This window comes from Herpailurus yagouaroundi, unplaced genomic scaffold, assembly GCF_014898765.1.
Source record: "Herpailurus yagouaroundi ecotype Mexico unplaced genomic scaffold, PumYag 163, whole genome shotgun sequence".
NCBI classification, from domain to species: Eukaryota; Metazoa; Chordata; class Mammalia; order Carnivora; family Felidae; genus Herpailurus; species Herpailurus yagouaroundi.
This window is the reverse complement of record NW_024412404.1, coordinates 43,661,240-43,687,462: the sequence shown is the minus strand read 5'-3', so window position 1 is coordinate 43,687,462 and position 26,223 is coordinate 43,661,240. Positions and strand designations below refer to the sequence as shown.

The following is a 26,223-nucleotide window of genomic DNA, read 5'->3' as shown; positions in this document are numbered from 1 at the left end:
AGTACAGACCAAATAGTAGTCGGTCTGAAAAGGCCAAATTAACTTGGGATAGTCCAGCTGTTGAGCCAAGAGCACTTCCCGGTCCTCATTGCTTTCTCCCAATTATCTTCACTGTGTACAATCAATACACAGTACACAGTGTGTTTTCACAACATGCTTCTACAATTATCCTTTTTTTTTTTAATTTTTTTTTTCAACGTCCATTCATTTTTGGGACAGAGAGAGACAGAGCATGAACGGGGGAGGAGCAGAGAGAGAGGGAGACACAGAATCGGAAACAGGCTCCAGGCTCTGAGCCATCCGCCCAGAGCCTGATGCGGGGCTCGAACTCACGGACCGCGAGATCGTGACCTGGCTGAAGTCGGACGCTTAACTGACTGCGCCACCCAGGCGCCCCTACAATTATCCTTTTTAATTCTGGTCATAGTTTTGTGGGTTCAGAGGGAACTGTAGGGAGCCACTGTTTTCAAAAATGTTGGTGTGAATATATATATGTACAAAGTACTCATCACCATCCCCCACTACATACACATGCACGTGCGCGCGCACACACACACACACACACACACACACACACATGCCACCCCCACCTTGTATAAGACACAAATGGACATTTGATTATTATTTTTTTAACTTTAGAGGTTGGTGGAGAGCAGCAGACAGAGAGAGAGAGAGAGAGAGAGAGAGAGAATCTTAATCTGACACGGGGCTCGATGCCATGACCCCTGGGATCATGACCCGAGCCGAAATCAAAAATCAGATGCTCAGCTGACTGAGCCACCCAAGCATCCCCCATTTCATGATTTTTTAAGGGCATTGAACTAAGGTAGTTAGAAAGAAATATGGAATATAGACTACTTTCAAAGATTAACTTTGCTTTTGTTTTAATTAAGCACAGAATTACACATATTGACCACTTTAATGCATGCTTCCTATTCTCTATTCCTTTGGCCACACCTCTGCTGAAATGAAAGTGAGATACAAATAAGAAGCATTTTCATATTGCAGCAGGGAAAAAGAAAATATAGAATTATACCAAACCAAGTTTTCTTTGCTACAACCAAGGTAAAAATAGTATGCACTTATAAAGGAACACCAATTAAAAAAAACACTTTCTGATGAGGGGGAGCTAATTTTCCATTTGGAACACATATGTACTCTTTAAAAAGGCTTCTCAAAATGTGCTCCACGGAAGTTCTTCTGAAGGAGTTATCATTTGTGACACGAGAAAACGATTCTGTAGTGAAATAAGTTTGGAAATCAGTGACTGAATGCTTGGTAGACTTCTTCAGTCAGGGCTTCCCCAGAGTCTTAAATATCCTAACACGAACCCCGCATCTTCAGTAAGGCAGACTTAAATAATTATTATTTAAAATCATTTGACCATAGAAATGCTTATCAAATTTTGTGGAACTAGTGTTCTTCAGAGTACATTTTAGGAAATACCACTTTTAGAATGGGTACATAAAATAGATACTCCCCCCACAAAAAAGGGGGGATAAGTATATAGCTAAGAGCACCTGGTCATGACCTTCTCATGGAACACCCTAGCCCAGGGCTTCTCAACCTCTAATGTACACACTAAATCACTAGGGACCATGTTACATGCAGATTGTTGCCCAGGAAGTCTTGCCTGAGGTTCTGCATTTCTAACAAGTTCCCAGGTGATACTGATGCTGCTAGTCAGTGAACCACACTGAATAGCCAAGGGCTAGAACAATCTGTCTTCAGGTGCTGAAGGTGGCCAGGATTGTCCAGAGAGCTAGGCTGTCTGACGGTTCTTTATCCAAGAGGGCAGTGAGTGTGCAGATGGGGCTTACCAGTAAAACCTGTTGGGTGTGATGCGTTCATGCACGAGTTGCCACCGTCTTCCAAAGTCCATGGAGCTGTACAGCTGCAAAACAATGACGTGAGGAAAGCATAAGCATCGAGGGAACTGTTCAACATAAATACATGTGGTATGCCCCTGGATAAGGACCTTCCAACACACCCAAGTAGACACCCATTTTATCGAGATGAAAATATGAATATGATGTGCTGGGCTTATCATGGTGCCTTCTAGCACCAGGTAGGTGCTCCACATATATCCGATCGGCTGGTGTTTTTGAGCTGAGTTGATGTCATCTATCATTCTCTCCTTCAGGGACAAAATCTTTTGTAAAATTCTATCTTATTTTTCTTCAAATTCCCTGAAGTCTTTTTAAAAGAATTTTTAAAGATTATTTATTTATCTTTAAGAGATTGAGAGAGAAAGAGAGAGAAAGAGAGAGAGAGAGTCAGGATCCCAAATAGGCTCTGCACCATCAGAGCAGAGCCCTGACACAGGGCTCAAACTCACAAACCGCAGGATCATGACCTGAGCAGAAATCAAGCATCAGATGCTTAACTGAGCCACCCAGGCACACCCGTAAATTCCTTGAGGTCTTTAGCTACATTGAAAACAATTCAGCAAAATTCGCTAAGAATGTACTTATTGGATATCTCCTATGCATCAGGCACTCTGGTGGATGTGAAGATAAAAAAGAGGTAGATTCTGTGCTCTCAGAGAAATGAAACACACATAAAAATACTCATCAGCTGGTATCTGAGCCAATATTATATGCAAAATATTGTGCTAGTGAAGTTTTATCTCCTACTGCTCCAATACATAATCCAAATGAAATGGACTCTTCAGTGTCAATCAAGATACCACCCTTATTTATACTCCCATGTCTTCACAGAGATAAGGTCACGCTTATGCCTAAGTAAACATTACTCAGCCATGCACCCACAAATGTGGCTTCCTCCCGGATCCTTTTCTGCCCACTTCAACCCACTCCTCTTTCTTGCTTCTCAACTCACTGCACCCAACTTTGGTTTCCTCTGAGCACTTGCCATAAGGTAATATGTGGTTATGTCTTTCAGATTTGTCTGTATTATTTAGTTGCATTTATACTCCTTAAATACATAGGAGGTGTTCACTAAATAAATACCTGTTGCATAAATCAGTAATTAAACAGACAAGTCAGTATAGATAGTAACATAGAGAGATGAAAGGAGAAAAAATTCTGGAGGAGGCTCAAGACTTGGGAAAAATGAAGAACTCTCAGTGTAGCTAATAAAGTCAGATTCCACATTCACTTACTTTATGGATGTAGAGTGTGACCCTTTTTGAACACATAAAGGAAAGGCCAACATTCCTATAAGAGACTAGCCAAGAGTATGGGGTTTATTTTTAAGTGTATGTCTGGAAGTACAATATCTGCATCTAATTGATAATGGTGATAATAATAATAATAATAATAATAATAGATGGACCACATTGCACTTTCACATACTTTTGAGACTTACAAGGACAATGACAGTAAGGCAAGGCAGTTATAACTCACTTGAATCTTTGCTCTCAAATATTTTCTTTTTTTTTAAGTTTGTTTATTCATTTACCTATTTATTTACTTACTTATTTTGAGTGAGAAAGAGAGAATCCCAAGCAGGCTCCATACCATCAGTGCAGAGCCCAATTCAGGACTCGATCTCACAACCTTGAGATCATGATCTGAGCTGATGTCAAGAGTCAGATGCTTAACCTACTGAACCACCCAGGTGCCCCAAGCATTTTCTAATCTATAAGCAGAGTCAACCACTCCCAGCCAGTACCATCACTATTTTTACTGTCTGCCTCTAAGAAGCAGTTCACACCAAGCCAATAATGGTTGGCATGTCCCTCCCTCCATCAGAGTATGAGTCATAAGAGGAGCATAGATCATGCCCAATTAACCCTTATGTATCAGCAGTTATACAATGCCTGATACATAACAGGTGAGCACACAAACCTATTTCGAAGTTAATGAAACTTGGTCTTGGAGAAGTTAAGTTTTGGTCAACATAACTAGGATTTAAGTTTTTTGATGCCTAGCTCACATCTCCTTCCATGGAATCATGGTACCTAGTTTATAATGAGAATTCTATTATGTTTATGTTCTCCACACTTTTACAGGTGGGGAGACTAAGAAAGGCAGAAGCAGATGGGCCTCAAGTTTATAGAAATGGGGTCAGGTGAAGAATCTCCCCATTATCACATCCCCGGTAGTGTTCACCTATAGGAATGTGCTGCCTGGCACGCCACACCCAGGTAACACTGCCATCTGTAAAGTTCTGAGTCCGCAGTCATGCAACTCAAACAGAAATAATTTTTTGTATGAACATCTGGTAATCTCAAATAAGCTTTGTGGGGCTTGAGGAAGTTTTAGACCATTTCAATTTAATTCCAATATCTATTGGACATTGGCACCATAAACTACATAACAATGTTTCTTTTTGTCCAGTAAATAACATAGATGTGTGCATGTGTGTGTTGGGATATAACATATGCATACATACATATATACACGTAAATATGTATCTGTATACTCAAAATATCCTATATGGTAGTTAAGGAGATATATTAGCATTCCCATTTTATAGATGAAGATACTGATGCTTGATTCTTTAAAGTGGCTATAACAACTATATGAAAACCAGGATGCCAATACTGATTTAGCTGATCACAGTTTATACTATACTTCACCAACTCTACCAACTCTCACCCAAACCGGATTCCCATTCCATCGGTAAGTACTAACTACTGTGTGTATTCAACTCTGCATATGGGAAAATCAGGCAAAATTATTCCCCATCACCCTTTGTCCTTTCTCTATTCACGAGCCTAGTGAAGACAGCAACTAATTCTAGACCATTATACTGTAGAACACACAGAGCCACATCCAATTCTTCAGAAACCAAAATGACAACCCCTTCCTGAACCTCAAACACACATAAAAAATCTCTATCTGCCTCCCGTCCCATCCACACCACCTATCTCTATTTCTCCAGGAAGCCTCACTCTTCCATTTCCACCCATGTTAATCTTGCCCATTTCTCAACTTCTAGAGCTTTAGCCTTTGGTGTCGTGTATGTGTATTTGGGAGTCATCTATGTATAAGTTGAGAGACGGGCAAGATTAACATGGGTGGAAATGGAAGAGTGAGGCTTCCTGGAGCTACACAGCTTGACCTAGGCCTCTGGAGATGAGTGGTATGGACAGGACAAAAGATGGATACAGATTTTACTGGGTGGAGGAAACAATAAGAACAAAGTGTCAATATGGCCAAGGTCTTGAGCCTGGCTTATGGGGAAGCTTTTTTTTTTTTTTTTTAATTATTTATTTATTTGGAGAGAGAGAGAGAGAGAGAGAGAGAGAGAGAGAGAACTGGGGAGAGACAGAGAGAGAGGGAAAGAAAGAATCCAAAGCAGCCTCCATGCTGTCAGCACAGAGTCTGAAGTGGGGCTTGAACTCGTGAACTGTGAGATCATGACCTGAGCCAAAGTTGGACACTTAACCTACTGAGCCACTCAGGCATCCCATGGAGAAGCTTTTAAGAGGAAGGAGAAATGTGACGCCTGTCATTGGCTAAAAGGAGGTGGAGGTTGTCTGTCCATTTTTCTGTCTCTCTTCCTATCCATCCAACTATTTGTGGTTGATCTTATATTTATCTGTATGTATATTTCTATTGGGGAGGGGATTGGGAGGAGGGAGAGAGTTGGTGAGGACCAGACCATTGCATTGGAAAGGATATATTCTTATATTTTATTTCAAGGACTGAGATTTCCTGCAGAGTGTTAAGAAATGGATCACTCTCCTTCCCATGGCAGGTGTCTGAGGGACAGATGCTCAGACTTAAGACACATGTTTCCTAATTAAATATAGAAGAGACTTTGGTTGGAGCCTTCTATAGCCCAAAGATATCAGACTGTCAGCCCAGATTCCAATCATAGAATCAGAGCCCCAAATTCCTTCAAATAAAACCCAGCATGATCGTGTCTTTCTCTGCTGCAAACTCTAAAGACAAGCCAGGGAAGAACCATGAGGGTCACGCTGACATTGCTGGCGTCTCAATCCTCTGGGGGAAATTATCAGTCCTTCCATCATGCAGGATCCAGTAGTGGCTAAATGCATCCACCACAGCTCCTGCTGGGGCTCACTCTCAGGGTAAGCATGGCTCCTCTCATCTCATGCTATTTCTAACAGAGAAAGAACAAGAGATCAGCTGCTGATCTCCTCATCCAAGTCTGTTCCACCTCCTGCCTCCCTTGTCTCTGGTTTTGCTTTTTCAGCTCTTCTGTTTGACTGATGGGAGAAAAATTAAATTGAATTCTCTGCCTAGAGGCTGATTCAGATGAACAGAAAGAGCAGGCTCCTATTCATTAGGAGTCTTTGGTTAGCTACCTTGTCTCTCTATCCACAGTAAGTTGCTGAGTCTGAAATGAACTTTATTTTACCACGAGCTGGATCTTTGCAGCCTCTCCATTCATATAAGTGTTCATCCATTTCTTCCTTCCTTCACTCATTGACTAAAATTGTATCAAGCAACCAATATGATTTAAGCACAGAACTAAGTGCTGGAATTATAAAGGTTAAAAATGCCATGAACAGTGGAAGACAGAAACTCAGACAATTATACTGTCATGCAAAGTATGTCATAATATTATCACTAGCTATCTGTGCAAGGGTAAGATTGTAGGCCATTGGTATTTTTCTTTTGGTTATGTGGGTTTTTAAATTATTAAGAACATATATTACTTTAGTAATTAAAAACTTAAAGCTCTAACACTCAAAGAATTTAGGCAACCATTGAATAGTGTTATAAGGTATTTAATGATATGAAAATGCTTGTGATATATTATTTACATTAAAATATATTACAAAACATGCATACATTCACACCAATTTTATTTAAAGTATTGTAAAAACTTGAAACATATCAGAAGGAAATATGCCAAAATATTAGCAGTGGTTATTTCTGAATTGTGGGATTATGGATAATATGTACTTTTTTTTTTAATTTTAGAGAGAGAGAGAGACAGCATGAGTGGGGGAGAGGTGCAGGAGGAGAGAGAGACACAGAGAGAGAGAGAAAGGCAAGAGAAGAGAGATACAGAGCGAGAATCCTAAGCAGGATTCCATGCTATCCTGGAATCATGACCCAAGCCAAAATCAAGAGTCAAATGTTCAATGGACCGAGCCACCCAGGCACCCCCAATGGACCGAGCCACCCAGTATATATTTTAACATATACTTTTAAAACTTTCCTGGGGCGCCTGGGTGGCTCAGTTGGTTAAGCTCCAACTTCTGCTCAGGTCACGATCTCAGAGTTTGTGAGTTCAAGCCCCATGGCGGGCTCTGTGCTGACAGCTTGGAGCCTAGAGCCTGCTTTGGATTCTGTGTCTCCTTTTCTCTCTGCCCCTCCCCAACTTCTGCTCTGTCTTTCTATGTCTCAAAAAATAAACGTAAAAAAAATTTTTTTAATAAAACTTTTCTCTATCTTTCAAATTTCTTTACCATGAATATAATATTCCAATGTTTTACTGGAATATTATATACATTATATATATAATATATTTTGGAATATAAGCCAATGTTTTATTCTATTTATATTTTTATAATAATAATTTCTAACCATAATGTATACACTACATTTATCTTTAAAACTACCTTTTAAAAGGCCAAAAATTAAAATTCCAACTTTTATATGAGGGACCTTGAATTAGGCAAAGCAATATGGGATTTTCCACAAAATGGTATTGCATAGACATTATCATGGATAGCAGTGAATCCTTCTTAGGACAAGCAGTGTATTAGCTCCCATGCTGTTTAAACAGTCCTGCATGACTTCAGCCTAACGTGTTTCATGCAACACTAAAATAAAGTATATTTTCCAGACAGCAAATATCTTTAAGAACATTTCTTATTCATATAAAGTTATATATATGAGATTGTTCTTCATATCCTGCCTTATGATGCCCCCTCCCTGCAAGGATGACATTCCTGGACTTTTACCAGAGAATAATCCAGATCCTCTCCCTTCCCTTCTTCTCCTATATATCATGGTCTCATATCTCTTAACAAGCACGTATTCAGTGGCAACACACACACAGAAAGCCCTAAATGAATCATTGGAACAGATGGAAAATATGAAAGAACATGCTCTTTTCCTTATTGATCCAGTTATTAGTTCCCTAATTACATCAGCCTGCCAGGGAAAAGCATCTGATGGCTAAAGAACTAGAGGCAATTTAATCAATGTAATATTCCACAGGAGGAACAACAAGTTATACCTGGAAAGCTTAAGTCCAAAGAATGATATGATTGCATTAGGAGGTTATAGCTTGAACCGTGTCCACCGCCCCCCCCCCCCCCAAAAAAAAGATATGTTGAAGTCCTAACCTCTAGTATTATCAGAATGTGAGCTTATTTGAAAATAAGGTCTTTGCAGATGAAACCAAGTTAAAATGAGGTCAGGGTTGGTCCTGATCCAATATGAGGGATACCCTCATAAGGATAAATTAGGACTCACAGAAAGGCACAGAGGGAAGACAATGTGAGGACACATGACACAGAGAGAAGGCCATGTGAAGACAAAAGACTGAAGGGGTATATCCACAAGCCAAGGGATGTCAAAGACTAATGGCAAAATACCAAAAGTCAGGAAGAAGCAAAGAAGGACTTCCTTTTAAATTTCAGAGGGAACATGGCCCTGCCAACACCTTGATTTTGGACTTCTAGCCTCCATAATTGTAGGACAATTAATTTCTATTGTTTTAAGTCACCTGATTTGAGGTAGTCTGTTACAGCAGCCCATGGAAAGCTAATATAGTTGATGCTTGAACAACATGGGTTTGAACTGCATGCCTTCACTTATACACAGATTTTTTTTTTATAAATGCAGTCTAGTACTATCAATGTATTTTCTCTTCCTTATTATTTTCTTAATATTTTCTTTTCTCTAGATTATTATAATAATACAGTATATAATACAGTATATAGTACTGTTCATGTCATAAGTAAGGCTCCCGGTCTATAATAGGCTATTAGCAGTTAAGTTTTTAAGGAGTCAAAAGTTATACATGGATTTCCAACCGCACAGGGAGTCAGTGTCTCTAACCCTTATGTTGTTCAAGGGTCGACTGTACAGGGATCTAACACCTACCTCCAAGAATAATAATGACAAATCTTGCTACATTTCTTTTTGTTTGTTTCCACTCCTAGGCTAGAAGTCTGATGTGTGACCAGATTGTTGAATCTGTGATTAAAAGCCAAAATCTCATTTGCCTATATTTTTCTCTGCTATGTATTTTCACCACACCCTTAAGGATAATATTTTCTAAGATTAAATATGAATTAATAATGACCATATGGCGGTAACCAGACATATTCAGAAGAAACAACAAACTATGCATTTTATGTGAGCTTTTGGTGATTCAGCCAGATTCCTAGAGCCAGAATACTGTCCATGAAGAGGGAAGAATGGTTTGGAACACATTTATAAAAAATCTCTCCCTTGTAGCAAATTCAAATTTAATATACATCTGTCCCGATTTTTTTTCTCAAAACCTATGGAATTTAGGTAGTATTCTGCTGAATTGTAGTCATGATGGTCTTTGTCATTCAAATAAAATGAGGCTGTTTCTGATAAAAAAAAAAAAAATAAGGTGTCTGCACTTGTTTCCTTGGTAGCCACAGAGGGAGTGGTAGGAACTGTCTGGGCTCTTTAGGACTACAGGAAGAATCCCCTGGGTTGTGGCAGTATTTACGGTAGGCAGGAGAGAAACCAGGTCACACAGTAGCAGAGAGTCCTTTCCAACATGTGCCTCTGGTTCCTTCCTCAAATATTCTCCAAAAAATCCTTCCCTTGATAACGGGTGGAGACAATACCCATCCAATGTCCCTCTAAGCTCTGGGTAGTTAGACAAGGGCTTCTGTCCTCAGCAGCCCTTTTCCTTTGCCCTTGACAGATATCAGGCATCTATAGCATAGATATATTTATTTTAAAAACAGGCATTCACCCAGTTATGTCATTCTTTTGTAGAAGGCAACATTTTCTTTTCTTCTTGAAGATTTCTAACCATAAAGGTATTCTCTCTCTCAGATGGCTTACATCAGTCATTCCTTTGTTTAATAAATATTGATCAAATGTCTATTAATAACCAAGCACTGCTCTACGGGTTTAGGATACATCAATGAACCAGACAAAAGTTTCTGCCCTCAGGGATCTTACTTTCTTATGGAGATCAGGAACTCAAATGCCCTCAAGTCTGTAAGTGTGAATATGTGAGGGAGGTATAAGAGAAACAGTACCACTGTTTGTGTTCTTTAGACACATGATCATTTTGCTAGCACTTAACACACTAAGAAACTTCCTTTACTTACTCAAGATGATTTTCCCCATTTCTATTGAAACATTTGCCACTTTTGGTTATCTTTTGTTTTCCTGCTTTTGATGGAGACATGGGCTCAAAAAAGGTTTCACTTTCCTCTCAACCCTAAGGAAAACAGGTGCAAGGTGTGATAAACTTTGGCAGACTACATTTCCCCATAATACTGGGGAGAAGCAGGGAATACACAAAGCTCATGCTCCATCTAAAAATGGGCTTAGCTGTTCCTTATCTGGACAAAGACAGCTGATCTAGTGTGGTCGGGCTTTATAGTTTTTCAAGGGAACTGAAATTTCAGATTTTTATGAGAAATCTCCATATTTTTCAGTGTTAGCAAAAATTTTAAAAATTTAAAATGTACTAAGGGTGCCTGGGTGGCTCAGTCGATTGGGCGTCCAACTTCAGATCAGGTCATGATCTCACAGCTTATGGGTTCGAGCCCCGCATCAGGCTCTGTGCTGACAGCTCAGAGCCTGGAGCCTTCTTCGGATTCTGTGTCTCCGTCTCTCTCTGCTCCTCTCCTGCTCACACTCTGTGACTCCCTCTCTCTCTCAAAAATAAATAAACATTATTATTTTTTTAATTTTAAATGTACTGCGGGGCAAATAAGGTGTATTGATCCTGCCGGCCAGAGGTTGCCTGAGGGCCACCAATTTGTGACCTGAATCTTAGCAAAGACATAAAATGCCTGAAGAAGAGAATGGGACTATTTGACCTTGAAGTAAGATTAGCAAATTTAACAAATACAATACAGAATGCCCAGCTAATTTGATTTCAGATGAAAAATAAATGTGTGTGTGTGTATGTCACATGTAACAGTAGGAATATCATTATGTTTTTGAAACACTGTTATTTATCTGAAACTCAAATTTAGCTGTATTTTATCCACATGTCCTGTATTTTATCTGGCAACCCTCCCTTGAAGTCTCTCCCATTCCATTTCTAAGCAGCTGGATCATAAGATACATCCCCTTATACCATGTGCCTTTATTCTTTGACATTGGATTTCCCCAAGTGAATAAAAGAATTTCAAAATCATTGTAAATACTCCCTGTACTCAATTAACTCACATCACTTTATTCAACTTATTTAGTATCCGTTAAGCACCTAGCATGTGCTAGGCTCAATGCCAGGTGTGATGATGCAAAGATTAATAATACAAGTTCCCTGATCTCTAGAAACTGAAAACTTAGGTGGGAAGACAGACATGTCAACAGGTAAGTGCAACACAACACAATGAGGCGCATGCCCACAGAGGTAGAGGAGGGCTGGAAGAACTCACGGAAGTAGCGGTCAGTGCTGCGGGGTTGGGCAGTGTGCCATGAGCTGAGTCATAATGAATGAGTAGGAGCTGGCCTGAAGGATAAGTTCCCCCCAAACACTGCAGCTAACAAAGGTGAAAAATTACAGTCATTAGGGAAGACACTGGAAATAAAACAGAAACATCATTTCATCCTCCTCCAAAAGTATCATTTGCTTGGCCCCGGATGAGTGCACATTGGTCTAAGTGCCACATCAAAAAAGAGAAAGAACAGAAAAGGAAAAGGAGTCAAACAAGGTCATCTAAAGTGTTTAGGAGGAAGAGGAAGAAACAAGTGCATGAAAGGGTGGGCATATGGGTAAAAGGAAGACCCTGAGAGCAATAGCAAGACGGCAAGAGTAAAATTTGTAAGAAGTGGAGGCAGATACACACTCGTATTCATCGAATTTGGAAATACCGTCCCTTGAAACTTAAAAGAGGAAAGATTAACACACTGAATATGAAGAACTGCCTCTAAAAATGAGCTCATAAAGCTCATTTCTAGAGGAAGTTGGTGAGAAAGGCACAGGCTATCCTATAAACAGCATCAAACACAAATTAAGACTCCATGCCTCTCAAAGTTGTTCATCAAAACATCTCCCACAGCCAAAGGGAATAAATCATCCACCAGGAATCTGGGGGTGTGGCCTTAAGTATTCTGAAAGAAGGACAAATATCTTCAAATCTGTAACTCTTACTTTAACCTTCCATGGATATTTTGTAGTGTATGCTACCATATCTCTGTGCTTAGAATGCAAGATAAATTTTTTCATGTTATCTTCAAGTGAATTGGACCCTCCAGAAAGACACTATCTACCATACTTACTCTCTTTCACCACTGTTCCCCTCTCAAGTGGTTCATTTTTGAGCTAAGTTTGAAGAAGAGGAAGAAGTTACACAAAGAATGTCTGGTGCATAATGAGGGCCCAGGTGCTATTGATTGGGGTGACTCACTTACCTGTCTCAAGCTGACCAGAGAGGGGCTATGGTCATTTTTTGGTGCCTACGACCATTTTTTGGTGCCAGGACAAGTCAATCCTGGACTTGATATGAGAAGACACTCTATGGGCAGGGTTTCCATTAAGTCTCCTTAATTATAATGAACAAGGGAGAGGAAAACACGCAGTCTGGTGACGCCATACTTGCAAGAAAGAAATTCCATGTGACCCTATAAGCTAACACAGCAAGTCTCATTTTCGCCATGGCTTTTGTATGACTCCTCAGACTTATCCTCCTAGTTGGCTCCAATTTCAGAGGTCATGTGTATATTGGAATAACCAAAGCCTTCTATTTCCCAAGTCAGTATCCTACTCCCTAATGGAGGTGCTGGTGCCTTAAAGGCCCATTTGAGAACACAAAGCACAGATGATACTTGTCCCCATTCTCCCAGTGCCCACCTCTCAGTATAGCATGCTTTCCTCCAGATGGGCACACAGAAATAATGGCACTGATGTCTATACTCTGTCAAAGGGTGACCCGTGCTCATTTCCCACGTGTCTTTTTCTCCAGGATTCTCCTCTCTGCTCCCTGCACCACCTTATTTTCCAGCCACATCAGTTTTTTGGCTTCTCAAACATATCATGGGCTCTCCAGTCCGAGGGCTTTTGCACATGCTGTCCCCTCTACCTAAAATGCCCTCCATCCACTCTGCACTTCTCCCTCTTTGTATCCATGTACTGAACTGCTGCTCAAATGTCAGATATCAGCAGAAGTAACACTTCCTAAGAGAAGCCCTCTTTGTTACTTCCTACCCTTATGGTTCTCTAGTCTCTCTTATTTCATAACATTCATCAAAATATGAAATTACACATTCATGTAATTATATGTTTGATATCTGTCTTCATTTCTAGGTAGTGGGGATTGCTACCTTAATAATCCCAAGTGTTTAACACCATGTCAAGTACAGGAGAAGAGATGCTCACATAAATATTCACTGAGTGAATACATAAATACTCCTTTCCAAGTCTTGTAAAGTTCTGTGTCTTCCACCCAAAAAGCCCCCCACTTTCCTTCCCAAATTTGTCATAAGTTTACCCTTTTTTCCATGTCTTCCTTCAATGATGCCATCTATGGCCATGCTCGGTCAAAAGAGGCAAAATTACAATAGTAAAACTAAAGAACTACTTTAAAAGCAAATTCATACAACTCATTACTAGACGATGTTGGGGATAAGGTAAGAATACCTTATAAACAGCATCTCTTTTCCCATATTTAACATTCGGTGTCCAACCAGATTCTACTAACATGTTTCTCTTATAAGTTCTCAAATTGTTTTTATTTAATTCAATCAAACAGTGATCTATTCACCCATTTACTTATGCATTTATTTACTTATACCCATTGAAATGCATTTACTTATGCATTTATTTACTTATACCCATTGAAACTTCAGGTAATCTCTTCAAATTGACTAGAGACTCTCGGATGACAGGAATCCCCTCTGCAATCTTGACACTCTCCCCCTTAAAGAAACTTCCCCTGGGCTGCTTAACAACATAGAATCAGAGAATAATAAGCTTTTGTAGCTGAGATTGGAAGTAGGAATCATCTGGACAATTCTTCTTACACATGGCAAGCTCAGAGAACCTCACTGTCCTGCCTGAGGTCCCACACCTAGTCAGCTGTGGAGCTGGAATTCAAACCTAGGGTCCTGACTCTCATCTCAATGTTCTTTTTACTGCATGTGCTGTCTTTGTTAAATTAAGTGCATGACTTTAAAAGAAAAACAAGTTACCATCACCTCACAGAACAATGGCTCATTTGGGTATGCCATGCATGAACGACACTGTACCTTGAATCTAATGCTTTTATTTACAATTCATTCTCACAATTCACTTTACCCTCTTTTACACTGAAGAGTATTTTCTAAGCCAACAGTCACATAAGACAATCTTATAAACAATTTACACAGTATCTACCCAAATCCATCCTTTTGTCTCCACACTCCTATTCTATTGACCATTTTCCTTTGCAATCAGATTCTATTCATTTTTATATATTATGATTCAGCAATATCTCATATTAAGCAGTACTCTTTGCACACAAATGCTGGTATTCCTCTGTGAGCTGACTTTTTTGTTCCGACTCATATCCCTCCCTTTACCTGTGTTTTCTCGCTCCTTAATGATTTTGGTGTCGCACCACAGCCTGCTATTAAATCCACTTGATCACCTATTTTCCTGGCCTTTTCACTGCATCCAATTTGTCCCTAACTCTTTCCAACTTCAGATTTGTTTTTCTTCCCAAAAGCCTGGATCTAAAAGAGGCATGAAGTACTCAAATCTCTTAGTTTCAGGTCATTTATGTAACTTAAATTACTACCTCTAAGTATCAAAGCAATAATACCTCCCTTCAATTTGGAAGAAATGAATATTTCACTAACCCTAACATATGAAACACCATTTGAAACATATCTCCAGATACAGACATTTAAACACGCACATGATTTTAGTATTAATATACAGCCAGAAAAAATTTTTAAGTTTGTTTATTTATTTTTAAGAGAGAGAGACAGAGAGAGAGAGAGAGAGGCAGGGGCAGAGAGAGAGGGGCATAAATGATCTGAAGCAGGCTCTGTGCTGACAGCAAAGAGCCCAATATGGGGCTCAAACACACAAACCGTGAAATCATGACCTGAGCCAAAGGCAGAAACCTAACCCACTGAGCCACTCAGGTACTCCTATAGTCAGAAAATTTAAAAGTTCATTCAAACTCAAGATATTAAAGGAAAAACTATGTACTTCAAAGGCTACTCTTTCAGAAAAACAAGAGGGAAAAAAGAAACTAACATTTATAGAGGATTTTCCCTGACAGGCATTTTTGTATATGCTTTATAGTTTAAATGACACAAAATAAACAGTTTGAGGGTTATTTCTGCCCACACATTCAGGAGGAGAACTTGGTGGCCTCATGGGTTTTATAAATTTGATCAAGATCTCAAGGCAAGTTCCAGAAAACCTGATTCCAAAACCACTCTGCATTCTAAAATACCTGGCTGCTGTTGAGAAATGAATGTTTGCAAGGAAATTTCCTGAAGTCTGATGCAGCTCAAACAATGTCCTAGGAAAAGTTGTAGAAACTTGGGATTGTTGGCACAGAAAATTGGCCAGTGAGCAAAGAGGTTTGTAACGGTGTTCAAATGTGGGAAAACATTCTCTCATGGAAGGGGCAATGGAACTTTCTTCTGTGTTGCATCAGAGGGCAGAAGTAGGACTGAAAGGTCAAATCTAAATGGACGTAAATATTGGCTTGATGTAATAAATAATATTCTAATGGAATGAACTCTCTGAGCGTGGAAAAGCTGCCTCATAGGGCAGCAAGTTCTCCAGGGACTTTTGGGATGTGTTTTCATAGAAGATGGATGAGCATTTTGATTAAGGTGATACTATCAGGAAATTAAAGTGTCAGATGGGGTTTCAACCAATGACTTCTTAGGTCCCTTAAGATACAGGATTTTTAATTGTTCTTCTAAGAACAGTAATCCTAGGTACAGCATGCAAAAGAATACTACTATGGATGTTCCATAAACATTTGTAAAAGCTAGGAGATAAATTTTCTTCTAAAGGCACTCAAATGTTGTGAGAAAAACTCAGAACTCTGGCAGGCATTGGTGGATTCATTCAGCCTCCCTGTATCTACCACCTTTGGAAAGCAATTCTCAGCCCTTCCCCCAAGAGCTAGAATTTTCTCACCCCTTGAATCAAGGATGTCCTTACTCCTCATTTTGGCATCAGAATGAGAAGACGTGACAGTGTCCCAATTGTGAGTGTGTTCTCTAAGAAGCCATGAATATTTTCAATCTTTCAGGGTTCTGTCACCTCCAGGTGACACTAGCCTGATGGGGGAAGAAAGATCACACAGAAGAGAATTTAGGTATCCCAGAGGAGGCCACCTCAAATCACCATACAGCCATCTGACCTCTAAATGTAAGAGAGACCCTGCCAACATCAGTACAGCTGCATACTCAAACACTGATGACCACAGACACATGAATTCATCCTAGTTGAGATCATAGAAACTACCCACTAAACCACAGAGCTATGAACAGTAATGAATGTGTATTGTTTTAAGCCTGTAAGTTTAGGGAGAAGCCTGGAAGTTTGGTTACACAGCATTAGCTACCTGACACACAGACTGAGATTCAAGTCTTACTTTTATTACCTCACTGGGCTGTTTTGAGGAAGACTTTAAATTCCTCAATCTCAGTCTTACATAAGTATGATGAAAGGCTTTCTCCAGAATAGTGGCTCTCAAATTTCAGTTATCCAGATACCTTGTTAAAAATGCATAATCCAAGGACCCCTCAGAAATTCTGGAATCAGGAGGTCAAGAGTGTTATTTTAACAAAATAACAGATGACCCTATTGTAAATGCTAAGGGGCAATTCTCAGGAAAGCTTCGACATTTATAACTAAGCTCACCCCCAGCCTTCAGCCAAACTCCACCCCATCACAGGTAAACAACGTCCAAATGAAAATTGAGAGCTCCTTAGAGACTTCTAGAAGTATCACAAGCTTGCTCCAGGGCCCATTAGAGAAGAGTGGCTTCACCTTAAGTCAGACACCTTTTGACTGACTACTGGGAACCCACTCCTAGCTCCATTACAGAAGTCACGGCCTTGACAAAGGAAATGGGCAGAGTGTTTCCACTCAAAACCATTCTGTTCAGCTGCCAATGCTGGAATACAATTAAATAGCAAAAAGCATAGCTTCAGCTAAAATGCACAGTAACAGCTGGACTGTGTTCCCTGAAAGTACAATTCATTTATTACATAGATAATTAGACTTCCCTCTAGATACAAAAAACGATATGGTCTGTGCACTAAGCAAAAGGGACTTACCATAGCCTGGCCAGCCTTTGCCCAAAGCTCTCAAACAGCATGGATCCCTGGGTTCTAAAATCGGAGAATGATGGAGTAGGAGCTAGAAGACAGCAACTGCTCTGAGGGTCTTCTGCTCATGGCGTTAATCGTTGGTTCTAATCTCTGCAATACAGTCACCTGGCAGTCTGAAGCAATACTGATGCCTGCGCCCTATCTCAGAAAAATAAAATCAGAATCTCTGGGGATATACCACCTGGGCATAGATATTTTTAAAGCTCCCCAGGTGATTCTAGTGTGCAGATAGGGTTCAGTACTCTCTGTCTAAAGCACAGGTTTGCAAACTATGATCCACTGGTTTTTGTAAACAGAAATGTTGATTGGAACACTCATTTATTTAGAATTGAGTTGTTGCAACAGAGATCCTATGGCTGGCAAAGCCTAAAACATTTACTATTCAGCCCTTTACAGAAAGTTTGCCAACCTTGCTCTTAGGTACTGATCTTTAATACTGGTTAAGGGGTCCTTACAGGATTTTTTTCCTGATTGGCTCGTGGCTTGGTTTCATATCCCTTTGACCTATTTTTCCAACATCAGGAGTTCAATGTATATAATAATTTTAACAGGCATTTATTATTGATCAGATACTACATTAAGAAGTTTGCATCATCCCATTTAATCCCTATACGCACTAAAAAATTCTGGTTATCTTCACAAAAAAAAAAAAAAAAAAAAAAAAAACCAGAAAACAAAGATTTGGACAAAACTAAGTCACTTGCCTGAAAACAGAGCAATTTTGAAGGTTTTATTCAGGTCAAGTTGTCTGATTCTCTGGCCTGTGTGCTCAGTAACCATATAAGCCAAGATTCACAATCTGGAAATGGAGCTTCTGAGCCACACTGGAGTGTGAACTTGGGCAGGTTACTTCAAGGGGCAGGGAAGGGGGCTTCTAAGATGCCTACATTATAGGGCTAGGGGAAGATCAGAGATAGAATGATGCCTAAAACAATGAAAACGCTGGCACAGTGAAACTGTAATCTTGTCAGATTTTTGTCTTGAGATGTTCCTGACTATATTTCACTCATTTTTTGCATCCATTTAATCAACTTAGTAATTTAGCGAGCTCCTTCCATTAACCAGGCGTGATTTTAGGTGCTAAACATAGAGAACAAGATGCTGGAAAACACAGTTTACTGATCCCTGACTTCATGGAGTTTACATGGAAGTGGGGAAAAGGAACAATAAGCAAACAGATATTTATATGTACATAAATAAGCAATATATATGTTTCTCATTATCTGCGGGGGTTATGCTCTTTTAAAGTCACTGCAGACACTGATGTAGCAAATACTAAACCATTGTCCCTATGGGAAATACAAGGTTAGGTCCCTGTGAATCTCTTGTCACAGTTTCATCACACATAATGTGTTTCACACACATAAGCTTGTTTTAGGTATGTTAATATTTTTTAAAAAATTATTCAACGTATATTGTTAATAACACTAACATTGAACTAATGGCCATCACATCACAGCAAGGCACATCATAGCCACCTTATGCTTAAAAATACCAGCCAGACACTCAGTACTACATTTGGGGACCATTTTAGACAATGGAACCACTAAAGAAAAGCACAAAAATTACAAAAACCATGGCGCAAAAAAGACTACAGAAAGGACAATTGCTTGGGGTATAAGAACTAGAAGGTGCTAGAGTGTCTCCTCATTCAACCTCAGCTGAGAACATGTACATCAGGCAACTCAACTCTTTTTTGCCACTCTCCTCATGTCCACAGGTGACACTGACAAAACTCTGAGTGTTGATTTGGGGATTACAAGTAAATTTTAATGAGTAGGTAAATTCACAAACACAGAATGTGCACATCATGAGGATTTGCCTAATATTGTCATGCAGAGATAAAGCCTGGAAGAAAATTAAAGCAGGGTAAGGGAATACAGTATGACAAGCTGTGCCATTTTTTTTGTTCAGGTGGTCAGAGAAAGGCTCTCTGCACACCTAACCTTTGAGCAGAAACCCAAATGAAGGGACAGAGCAGGGGAGGTGAACGTCTGACCAAGAGTGGCCTGAGACAGCAGAAGAGCAATGGTGAAGGCCGTGACATGGAGGTGTGGGTGGGTGTCTCTGAGGAGTCGCCACACCAGGGTAGCTGGACTGTGGACGAGAGAGAGGCGATGGGGAGGTGAAGTGAGAGAGAAAATCAGGGACAACATCATGTTAAAAGACATGTGTGCCGGGGCGCCTGGGTGGCTTAGACAGTTAAGCCTCTGACTTTGGTTCAGGTCATGATTTCACAGTTGGGGAGTTCGAGCCCCAGGTCGGGCTCTGTGCTAACAGCTCAGAGCCTGGAGCCTGCTTTGGATTCTGTGTCTTCCTCTCTCTCTGTCCCTCCCCTGCTTGCACTCTGTCTCTATCTCTCTCTCAGAAATAAATAAATGGTAAAAAATAAATAAATAAAAAGCATGTGTGCCTTTGATAGGACCCAGGGCATCCTGCTCATGATGGAAACGTACAAGGTGTCTGAGGGGAGGCTGCCATGATCTGGTACAGGTTTTAAAGCTCACTGACGGTTCAGTGGAGAACAGAAAGTGGGGAGGCAATGGAACAGCAGGGAAACTAGGGAAGAGATGGCTGTGGTGGTCCAGGGAGGAGACGTGGCCCGGGATAGTGCGTTAGTGGCAGAGCTGGGGAAGCAGAGGTGATGCCAGGCAGGTCTGGTCACAGACTGGCTGTGAAGTCTGAGAGTAACATAAGAGTCACAAATAATTGAGATACTGGACTCTGTCCACCGAGGTGTAGAGGAAGGTGAGGCAAATGATCATATTCAGGATCTATTTTGAAAGTAGGAGTGACAAGATCTGCTGCTGTATTGAATGTGGGTTTGAGAGAAAGAGACGACTCCAAGAACTGGAGTCCGTGGAAAGTGGTATCATTTACTGCAATTCAAATCTGAGAAAGAACTGAGTCTGTGGGGGCATCAAGAGTTGTACGCGTTAATATATTCTTCAGGTTTTGTGTGTATGTGAGACAAAGAGAGAATATTATAAAGACGTAATAGGTACTCACCAAATATTTATAAATTACCTATTGCACATGTTCTGCTAAGTGCTCAGGATTAGGCACAAAACCCAGCTACCCCAGAGAAGCCTGAAGTTTAATGGGAGAAACAGACAAGTCAACAGGTGATTATTAAAAAAAAAAAAAAATCTCAATACAGGTTTTGAAGCCAGAGAATGTCAGGCAATGCCCACTGCTGTACAGAAGGAACACTGGACAGAGATCCCCAAATCCTAATCTGCATAAACTCCAATTTCTCCAGAGGAAGACCTGAAGAAGGATGGTTTTCTTGGTCTTGGAAACACACTGTTTGAAGTTTTCAGCCTAGGTAGCTCAGCAGATGAGTAAAGTCCTTCTGGGATCTCCTCGGGAAAAGCTTATGAGAAACCCAGACAGGCAGCCAAGAGCCAATGTAACAATAAGTGTCACAGAAATGTCTCCTTGCTCAGATGACAAGCAAGAGCCATGAAGACCGGCATCTCCACATTCCTTCATTCAACCTGCTGATCTTGCCTCCAGATGTGCTTGTTGCTTTTAACATGTAACCACGAACAATTCTTGGGGAGAGCAGAGAGCCATCAACAAAACCAAAAGCCTCTAAGCCAGGGAACCACCTCCACAAACAAACAAAACACAAATTCCTCCAAGGTTTGAGCAAGGGAGACATAGCTCTCTTGAGGAAAATCTCTGTTGAAGGCAGGATACTTTTTGCTCTGAGTCTGCTTCTACCTTTCTCTCCGGCCCCAGCACTGAGGGAGACAACACGGAAAAATAAGACAATCCTCTTCCTTAGTCCCCCCAGGACAGCTGTTGAAGACCAGCATTTTCAAAAAGGACTTACTCTAGAAATCCAAAGGGGAAATACATCAAGAATATATGAAAACTGTAAAATCATTTCAGTCACAAAGCAGAGGGTCTTGACCCTACAATAGCTAAGAATGTTACTTACCAGGTGCACAGGCCCTGTTTTATAGCACATTTTGTCTGAAAGCTCCAGGTTCAGAAAATGCCTGTTGAATTCTTAAGAAGGCAGTTCATGCACACACTCACAGACACACTCCTTGGCTGCGTCTTTTCTAGATAAATCCCTGGAGTGGAAACTCCAGGCCAGGGACAGTTTTAGGGGAGAAACATATGGGTGTTGGGGTTATCAAAGTCCAATTGGGCAAACAAAGCAAAACTCACATTCCTTCAGGCATAGGACAGCAGAGACATGGGTTGGGCCAAGATCTGATCTCTTCTCCACTTCCCCTGCCCCTACTGTATCCCTGTTTCATGAAAACTTTGCATTTCAGGGCTGGGAGGGTCCGTTAGATCAATCCCAATATCCCCTTTGAAGTCAGTAACCTTGACAGAGGGGTTTCTATCTTTATCTGATTGTAAAGTTGCCCTACAACCCTTCCATGTTGGCATTTCACACTCCAACAACAGTGAAAGACAACGGTCAAATGCACTCCTGTCTATGTCAATGGTTACAAGAACAGAAAAGCGTGCAAAGCCCTTTGAGAAAAACCAGGAAGATGACGCACAAAATCACACAGGGTCTATCCAATGTGCGCTCACACCAAGCTTAGTCTGTACTATTGCAGATCACCTTGGAGTGTGAGTCCCATACAGATATACATGCCCCTTCTGCCATTTTGCTTTCCGTTTGCATTTTAATGTTATTGCACAAAGAACACTGCGTTCTCACAGTGTTGCCATGACAGAGTCAAATAACAAAGATTAAAGTAATTAGGCTGGGAAAGGAGCGGCTGGCTTGTCCTAGAAACAGAGCCTCCCAGCTCCTTGCCCGGCCGGGTAGGTGCACGAACCACTCTGCCATGTGGACTTGCCCTCCCATTTTCAACTGAATTCCATGGTTTGATAACCTCTTGCTGTTTCTCTTCCTCCAGCCTATCCTTGTGCACAGCTCGTAATTTGCCAGGAAACGTAGAATTTATTTTCCACTTCTTCCTCGCTGCATTGCTCACAACTACAGAGGTGCCTGAGCCGGATTTTCCAACAACCCCCACCACCACCACTGTCCCCAGGCAAGGGACAAAAGTTCCTGTTGGACTCATCACTTGGACGTGTTCACCCTCTGTGACATGATTTATAGAAAGGCAGCCTCAATTACAATTTCTCTTACTCCTTGCATTGACAAAATGCTGAAAATACAGAATTGCCAAGATGGCACGGTACACAGCCTCCAGCTCAAACAGTTTTCTGCCGACAGCCCCAGGCACAAAACAAAGCTGCTGTGCCAAAAACAATGGCTTAATCCATCAGTGCCAAAGAAGGCAAGACTGGGAGCTGTTTTCCTAACTCCAGATAGCGGCCCCCACACCGCCACTTTCCTCTCCAACCAACACTGGGAACTCTCTGCTCCCTTCTTTCTAAGGCTGGTAGCCGAGAGGCAGCCACTGCTATGGGCCAAGCAATTTCAGGAAAAGCAGCCAGCAGACAGGAATTGAGAGATTAAAAATTAAATTCACATATGTGCTTCCATTTCCAGCCCTGTTTACCCAGAGTAAAAACACGAAACCAGTAACTGAAATGAAAACAAACAGACCCATGTATCTACTGGCCTTGGTTTCACTTTTATTCCATTGCTTTGAGACTGGTGGGAACGCCAAAATAGTGTTTCACCAAGTAGGGGGTTGTCTGTGGGAAGAGCTTACCCTAAAACGCCAATCAGGAGTGAGCCTGGGGACCTCACGCATGTCATTGGTTGGTAGAAGAGAGAGCAAGTTAAAAACCAGGTCATCTTGGACAATCTTCCACAGACATTCCGATCTTTTTTTTTTTTTAATCCTGTCTCTTCTAAAGTCTCTTTATTACAGACTTAATGATCTTCATGGCACCCTAGAAATTATTGTTTTAAAAGCTTCTTGTTTGGAAAAATTGCTCAGAGGCACGAGCTGCCATTTCTGGCTTGCCTGGTATACTTTCAATCCACTTAACCCTATAGTCAGACTTGCCATGGCCTTTCACCAACCTCCCAAAATGTCCAATGTTTTCTGGGTAAAATACCTAAAAAATCATTTCTTGACAACTGGGATGTATATTATTGTCTTAATTATTTAAATAAAAAGATTTTTAATTAATACAATTTCTTTGGGGGGAGCAGTTTTTTTGTTTACATAGCAATGGTGAAAAGTACGAGAAATTGCCATATATTCTGTCACCTCCCCTTATTATTAACGTCTTGCATTGGTGTGATACTTTGTTACAATTTGTGAGCCAATATTGATACGTTATTAATAACTAAAGCCCATAGTTTACATTAGGGCTCACATTCTGTATACATTCTATGGGTTTGGACAAATGACAAATGTATGCCATTTATATGATACTAACGACATGAATCCACCATTGTGGTATGATACTCAATAATTTCACTGCCCTTAACACATCCTGTGTTCCCCATCTATCCACTCTTCCTTTTTCCCCAGCCCCTGGTAACCACTGATATTTTTACTGTCCCCATAGTTTTGCCTTTTCTAGAATGTCATGTAGTTGGAAGCATATATTATGTAGCTTTTACAAACTGTCCTCTTGCACTCAGCAACATCCAAGTTAAGTTTCTTCCATATCTTTTTGTGGAAAAATTAATTTTTATTTTTGACTGATTGCTTGCTAGAACTAGTAACTTGTAAATACAGGCCTGGAACTGGTAGCTTATAAAATATCTCCCAAGTTTCTCCTCTCTTAACTGTAATCTCTGAAGCAGACTGGGGACACCATAAAAAAAAAAAAAAAAAAGTCAAACAAAAGCTTGGTACTTTTTAATACTTATAAGGGCAAAACCACTAAAATTAATTTTATACTCTCCAGTGGATATTTATAAATATGTCAAGTGAGTTAACCAAAATTATCCCATCTCAGGGAACATTATTATAATTACTAGTTATTAGAATTATTCATTATTAAAATGAGAATGTGCCAGAGTTCAGGTAGGAAAAAAAAAAGAGTGTTTGAATTCTATAAAACAACACAGAAGAGATATTCATTCAACTGATTGGTTAATCCCATTTAAGTGTATATACATGCTGACGGATCAAGTACCAGCCAGTGGATGGTAAGAACATACTAACGACAAGGCTTTGTGCAATGCACTTTGGGTATGAGGATGTCTCAGATACGTGTCCTGTGCATCAGCAGCATATGATCTGAAGGAGTGTGATGCTTTCAATAATTACTACAATGTTAGACATCATGTGCTGGAGGTGGGGCAGGTACAGATACCCAGTGTCAAGGGAGCTCAGAGAAGGAAACCCTTTCTGATTAGGTGATATGGGAGCTCACAGCCCTTCAGGAAGTGCTACAAGTCATACATAAATAATGTCCCAGTAACAAAACAGCATAAGGAAGATGAGGGTGATGGTGAAAGTCAGGGGCCTTGCTTTTTGTTTGTTTGTTTTGTTTTATGGGTTTTTTTTTTTCCAAGAGTCTCAACTTTATGATTTAAATCCAGCTTTTGTTACTTGTCTTTTCTTTTTCAGAGGCATTGCTTTGGCTTTCTTTTTTTTCTTTCTTTCTTCTTTTTGTTTTCTTTTGTTTTGATTTTTTGCTAAAATATTTTTGATATTTGATATCAAATATTTTGATATTTGATATTTTTGATAAAATAGTTTGATATTTCTAGGCAGGGCAGGTGCACACCAATTTACTAGTCTAAAACCATTCTTACATATAATCTGCCCCTCCCTAATATGCATCTGAGATAAACCTAGGGTATAGGGTTTGCACAGAGAATCAGAGAGTGATGGCATCTGTGATACAAACTGTAGAAAGGATGAATTTTATGTCTATAAGCTTGTAGTTGACCCTGACAGCAAGGGAGAGGCACTGAAGATGTGGCACCTTTGGAAGAAGCTATTTATATGGTCAATATTTATGGGGCCTTTGCTTCAGAAGATTCTCTTTCCATAAAGATATCCAGTAACAGGTAAGTATGGACAACCCCACGGATGCCAATGACAGAGTCAGGAAGCTTTCTGATGCAGCAAAAGGGCATGCTACATGGTCTTAGAAACAAGACACTGAAATTCTCACAGGGCAAACGTGGCTGTGGTTTAAGTCAGTTTAATTAAGTGAAATTGTAAAATATTAGAGTTTCAAGGCCTCAAAATTCAAATATTAGTAGTTGGTGCTTCTGCAAAATTCAGGGAAGAAAAGGAAAGAGAAAAGAATACATTTCTATGGAAACCAGTATCCTCCTGACATAGAACAAAAAGAAAAAAAAAATCAGCTGCCACTTTAAGTCAGGAAAAGTGGGCCATTGTACCCAGCTGATCTTTAATTCAGAAATAAGTACACCCCTTCATTTATTCAATTTTTCACCCATTCAAAAAAAGCTATCGATGGTCTTCTTGTGCAGGGTATTGTTCTAGGTGCTGGAAGAATAAAAAAGATCATGAGACAGATTCATTCCAACCATTCATGGCTCCTAGATACAAAAAGGGAGTGCACATCACTGAGCAACGTAGAATAAGTGCTAAGCATAGGATGTGCCACATAGTACACACTTGATAAACAGCTACTCTTGGTATTAGGTGAAAGGAAGAAAGCAATGTCAAGGCTCAAAGGAATTGAGATCACTTGTTGTTGAATGCCTATGGAAAACTTCATGGAAAAGTAGTAAGACCATGGAAGTACATTAGCATGTGGATCAGAGAGGAAAGAGAAGTGCGGGAAAGAGGCAGAACAATAAATGTTTACAGAAATGAACACGACTCAAACATGTCTAGAGCCTGAAGTATATAAAGAGGAAAAGTAGAAATGGCGGGGGGGGGGGGGGGTGTGTCCAGAACGG

At 40.3% G+C, this 26,223-nt stretch overlaps 1 protein-coding gene across 2 annotated transcripts in view; it reads right to left on the bottom strand.

The window, feature by feature from the left end:
* Nucleotides 1-26,223, bottom strand: part of SORCS3 (sortilin related VPS10 domain containing receptor 3) — a 595,481-nt gene that overhangs the window by 211,504 nt on the left and 357,754 nt on the right. For both annotated transcript variants that reach the window (XM_040486371.1, XM_040486370.1), the window contains exon 5: nt 1,821-1,894. In XM_040486371.1, the coding sequence (XP_040342305.1) occupies nt 1,821-1,894 (74 nt within the window). The remainder of the gene's footprint in view (nt 1-1,820; nt 1,895-26,223) is intronic.